The sequence below is a fragment of the Saccostrea echinata genome, unplaced genomic scaffold (genome assembly GCF_033153115.1).
Source record: "Saccostrea echinata isolate AGI-Se365-2 ecotype Australia unplaced genomic scaffold, CSIRO_AGI_Sech_v1 ptg000012l, whole genome shotgun sequence".
Lineage (NCBI taxonomy): Eukaryota > Metazoa > Mollusca > Bivalvia > Ostreida > Ostreidae > Saccostrea > Saccostrea echinata.
Window position 1 is genome coordinate 16,373,409 of NW_026889761.1, and position 5,789 is coordinate 16,379,197.

At 37.7% G+C, this 5,789-nt stretch overlaps 2 protein-coding genes across 2 annotated transcripts; both read left to right on the forward strand.

The window, feature by feature from the left end:
• Positions 1 to 1,351: 1,351 nt before the first annotated feature.
• LOC133185077 (uncharacterized protein K02A2.6-like) lies at positions 1,352 to 3,454 on the forward strand. The gene is made up of 2 exons (XM_061320136.1): positions 1,352 to 1,874; positions 2,007 to 3,454. Exons 1-2 carry the CDS (start codon positions 1,352 to 1,354, stop codon positions 3,452 to 3,454), a joined length of 1,971 nt encoding a protein of 656 aa, XP_061176120.1.
• A 901-nt stretch (positions 3,455 to 4,355) lies between these two features.
• On the forward strand, positions 4,356 to 5,297 carry LOC133185078 (uncharacterized protein K02A2.6-like). Its single transcript, XM_061320137.1, has one exon. It carries the CDS (start codon positions 4,356 to 4,358, stop codon positions 5,295 to 5,297), a length of 942 nt encoding a protein of 313 aa, XP_061176121.1.
• The last annotated feature ends 492 nt before the right edge of the window (positions 5,298 to 5,789 follow it).

The following is a 5,789-nucleotide window of genomic DNA, read 5'->3' on the forward strand; positions in this document are numbered from 1 at the left end:
TAAATACAAGGTAATTAGGTGGGTTTTTTTAAAAGCTGAAATCACATTTAAGACAGAATTTAAGAAATCCACTGGAGAAAATGCAGTTAATTCTGGACTGGGGAGATGTTGAACTTCATTGTTATCATATATATTATGAGGATATGATAAAATTTATATTTATGTTTCATGTATTAAGATTGATAATTTAATTTTTTCTAAAAAAAAATATCACAAAAGTAACGAATATCCATTAGCAACGGTCACGTTGTCATTAATTCACGAATAAGATGTACAACACTTAACCATACGATGTACTAAATTAAGTTAAATCATGACAAATATTGCTTACCATATTTTCAAGTGTAAAGCAATTATATCTTATCATTGATCTTATAATGTCAAAATGTAAGGGAAATGTACCCGGTTCAGAGAGTACAACAGAATTAGTTGCATATCTATGTACAGGTGTACATTGATTTGCAAATTCTTATCTGCGGCTATAGAACTTTACACATATTAAAGATTTGGAAGCACATAATGCCCGCTGTGATAATCAGTCACGTGCATACAACAGCCAGACGTTGCGTTTACATCAATTGTCTGTATCAGGTAGAGATCTCTGTATACCAACATGCGTGTATCTGATTATTAATCACGTTGTTATTGAACTATCATACTGGTATTGTATAAGTACACTAGCTAAATGTTCATGCATTGCCATATAATCACCAGAATACCGTAAGTTTTTTTTCTCTGCAAACTGAAGAGATGACGTATCTAAGCTATTTTAAGAGCGAATTTCCTGTCTTAAAATTAGAATGCATGCACGATGTAAGAACACATATCGAAAGCCGCATAAAAATTGAAGTGAAAATGCTTATAACGAAAATAAAATGACAGAATAAAGTTGACTACATAGCCATTGTGGACTATTGTCAGGAATTATAATTTCTTCAAAGTAAAAGTTCAACGAACTACTTCGATTCGGCTCTCAAACATGATAAAGGTGAGAGAATCATCCGAGGTTTGCCGAATGGATGCTATTGGTGTAATGTTTAAGTGCAAACGTTAAGATAAACAGAACCGTGCAGTTTGTTTATGTTCCTGATGGCTGAACTCTTAATGCTTTGAGACATTTATTGTTTTATCTTAAACTCCATCGCCTCACTGGTCAACTGTTTATACTTTCTCAGGATATCATATTAATTCTGCTATTTTGTATCTTTGTTTATCTGTATGAGTTAGTAATAGATTTGCGTCCAAAGAGAAATCATGTGTTATTCTTACTAGCAACATTACATTGGCGACGAGGATATAAATTTAACATAGTGTTTGAGCGGTTATTAATTTTGACTGAGAAATATCAAAAATGGCTACTGGATTTCCTCCATTTCCGAAGTTTGATGTATCAGATCAAAATTCAATAGGACAGCGTTGGAAAAAGTGGATCCAGCGATTTGAAAATTTCGTCCTTGCGATGGGAGTTACCAGGAATGATCGCAAAAGGGCAATGCTCTTACACTATGGAGGAGATGAAGTATACAACATTTTCGACACACTCGCTGATACAGGAGGGCCTAATGACTATGATGCAGCAAAAACAAAATTAACGGAGCACTTTAACCCAAAGAAGAATGTTGAATTTGAAATATATAAATTTCGACAAGCCAAACAAAACTCCAGTGAAACAATGGATTCCTATCATACAAGACTGCGACAATTAGCCGAAAACTGTGAGTTTGAGGATATAGACAGAGAAATTAAGTCACAAGTCATACAAGGATGTGAGTCAAGTCGTTTGAGACGCAAAGCACTGCGTGAGCCTGACTTAACGCTCCAACAAATCCTAGATTCAGCGAGAGCCATGGAAGTCTCTCAACTCCAAGCCTTCGGTATGGAAGACCACAAAAGTCAAGACATACAACTAAATACTGCGAATAGGAGAATGAATTCTTCTAAACAAAGGAAACAAAGAGAACCAACAAATACGTGTCGCAATTGTGGAAAGGAATGACCACATAAAGATAGACCGTGCCCAGCGAAGGGCAAGGCGTGCAACAAATGCAAGAAAATTGGACATTTTGCAAAGCAGTGTAGGTCTGGCCAGAAACAGGATACCAAAAACTTCAACCGCACATCCAGAACAAGGAAACCATTGGTCAACAATCTGGATAATGACAGTAGTGATGAAGAGTACGCTTTCGGATTGTCACTCAATGCAACAAAATCCTTGCTTATCGCAGATGTCAAAATAAATGGGATTGAAGTTGGCATGCTGGTGGATTCTGGAGCAAGTGTTACTGTCATGGATGAGTCGACATTTGAAAGAGTAAGTCGCAAGAAACCAATCAAATTGTCAAAATCAAATGCCAAAGTTCATGCTTACGGAACAAAAGCAGCATTACCCATAAAAGGTAAATTTCGAGCTGAACTAGAATCTAAACTTAGGATTATTGACACTGAAATTTTTGTGGTGAAAAGTGCAAGTGGATGTTTACTAAGCTGCGCTGATGCACAAAAGCTTGGACTCATTTCGATTACAATAAATGCTGTAGACCAAGATGAAACTACAGACCAATCCAGCATATTAACGAAGTTTGCTGATCGATTTGAGGGGATAAGAAAAATGGAAGACTTTCAAGTAAAACTTCACATTGACGAAACAGTGAAGCCTGTTGCGCAACCGCATCGAAGAATTCCGTTTCACCGACGAAAGAAATTGGAACTAGAGCTAAAGAAACTTGAAGAAATGGACATCATAGAAAAAGTTGATGGACCGACTCCTTGGGTGTCACCTATTTTAGTAGCTCCCAAACCTAAAAATCCTGACCAGGTGAGAGTTTGTATTGACATGAGAAGAGCTAACGAAGCTATACTTAGAGAACGCCATTTGATGCCTACTATTGATGAACTCATCACTGATTTGAATGGAGCTAAAGTATTCTCAAAACTTGACCTAAATAAAGACTATCACCAACTTGAATTAGCACCTGAATCGAGATACATCACGACATTTTCATCACATGTTGGACTGTTTCGTTACAAAAGACTGATTTTTGGAGTCAATTCGGCAGCTGAAGTTTTTCAGGCAGTGATTCAACAAACTATAGAAGGCATACATGGAACACGCAATATAAGTGATGATATTATTGTGTTTGGCAAGTCTCAGGAAGAGCACGACAAGTCGTTAAAATCGCTCTTAACTCGACTGAGGGAACGAAATCTTACACTCAACAAAGATAAGTGTGAGTTCAACAAAAGAAAGCTTGAATTCTTTGGATTTATTTTCTCTGAAAATGGAATCTCAGCTGACCCCAAGAAAGTTGAAGCTATCAAACATGCGGAAAACCCCAGGAATGCATCTGAAATGCGCAGTTTCCTTGGCATGGCTAACTACTGTGCGCGATTCATCAAGGACTTCGCCACGATTTCGCAACCTCTACGTGAATTGACCAAAAAGAATCAACGATAGACTTGGGAAAAGAAACATGAAGAGGCGATGCAGAATATAAAGGAAGCATTAACAAGTAGTGCAGTTATATCTTATTTTGACCCTTCAAGGCGCACAGAAGTCATCGTCGACGCAAGCCCTGTCGGACTTGGAGCTATCCTTACGCAAATTGATGGAAATAGCACCCGAAAAGTTATTTCCTATGGAAGTAAAACACTTTCTCCAGTGGAACAACGATACTCCAAGACGGAACGTGAAGCTCTTGCAATTGTCTGGAGTTGCGAACATTTCCATCTATCTTCTTGGAAACACATTTGAACTTGTAACGGATCACAAGCCATTGGAATTAATATTTGGAAACCCAGCTTCAAAGCCGCCTGCCAGAATTGAGAAATGGGCGTTGAGACTGATTTCCGTATTAAGTACAAACCTGGAAAGTTCAACCCAAGTGACTATATTTCACGTCACCCAATTCTTCAAGAAAATTCTGAATCACTCTCTACTGTTGAAAGTTGCATCAATTTTGTAGTCCAGACAAATATCCCGAAATCCATGACTCTGGATGAAATTCAAAAGGCTTCTGACAACGATATTTTGATACGAGACATTCGAGAGGCAATGAAGAGTGGATCATGGGCTGTTTTCAAGAAATCAACAAGACCAGACTGGCAATCTGTCCATAAACTGAACTGTTTCGGAAACTGGGATAGTTCTCCGAAATGACAAACTGTTTGTTCCACGCTCACTCAGAAAACATGTCATAAGGTTAGCACATGAAGGACACCAAGGTATCGTGAAAACAAAGTCGTTGCTAAGGGAAAAAGTGTGGTTTCCTGGAATTGATAACCAAGTTGAGTCGACACTCAAAAGCTGTTTGCCTTGTCAAGTAACAACAGAAACAAAACATCTAGAGCCACTGAAGATGTCACCTTTACCAAGTGGACCGTGGACGGACCTATCAATGGATTTTTGTGGACCGTTTCCCTCGGGAGATTATCTCATGGTTGTTATGGATGAGTACTCGAGATATCCGATAGTGGACATTCTTAAATCTACCTCTGCAAAAGCTGTTATTCCTAAGTTAGACAAAATTTTTGCAGAATTTGGAATACCAAAAATTCTGAAGACTGATAACGGACCTCCATTTAACGGAACGGAATTTCGCCAGTATTCGGAATACCTGGGATTTTCTCACAGGAAAATTACTCCTTTATGGCCTAAAGCAAATGCAGAATCTGAAAGATTCATGAGGACAATTGAGAAAACTATCAAAGCAGCTAATGTGGAGCATAAAAGTTGGAAACAAGAAATCTTCACCTTTCTAAGGAACTACAGGGCAACACCGCATTGTACCACAAAAACATCTCCATTTGAAGCACTATTCAGCCGGAAGATCAGAACTAAGATGGAAGTAGACATTCTTAAAGAAAATAAAGGAGGAAAATGTGAAATCCACAACGAACTAAAGGAAAATGACATTAAAGCTAAATTAAAAATGAAACAACATGCTGATCACTATTCTCGGGTAAAGGAAATAGATTTGGAAGTAGGGGACAATGTTTTGGTAAAACAGCCAAAAACAAGCAAACTGTCAACCCCGTATGAACCAAACCCACTCGAAATTTTAAAAACTAAAGGTACCATGGTCACTGCAGGAAATGGTGAGAAGACAATTACAAGAAACGCATCACATTTCAAAAAGATTGAAAGTAATAAGGCAGATCAGGACGAGGAACCAGAAATTGACATTGAAATACCCACGAAGGCAGATAACACCGCGAGTGACATACCGAGCCGTCCCAAGAGAGTAATCCGCACGCCCAAAAGGCTAATTGAAGAGATGTTAACACATACGCGTTTGTGAACATTAGTGCATTAGTGCCCTAAACAGTGTGTGCAATAGATACTAGAAATATTAGCCGTGACTGTGCTTATATATACTTAGACTTAGACAATAAGTGTTGTGTCTGCTTATCTATTTCTTTATTTTGATTCATATTTTAATTCATTGGGATTTGTTTCTATTTCAAACAAAAGGAGGGATGTAATGTTTAAGTGCAAACGTTAAGATAAACAGAACCGTACAGTTTGTTTATGTTCCTGATGGCTGAACTCTTAATGCTTTGAGACATTTATTGTTTTATCTTAAACTCCATCGCCTCACTGGTCAACTGTTTATACTTTCTCAGGATATCATATGATTGCGCCCATGGGAAAAGGGCCCTTATGGCAATTTTTACACATTTTAAGTTTTTCATGGATATTAATAGAGCAAGGTTAGAAGTTACCAAATCTGAATTTTTATGGCCCTACGTCAACTCTAAGTAGGTTTTTTCTTCATTTATATCAATGATAC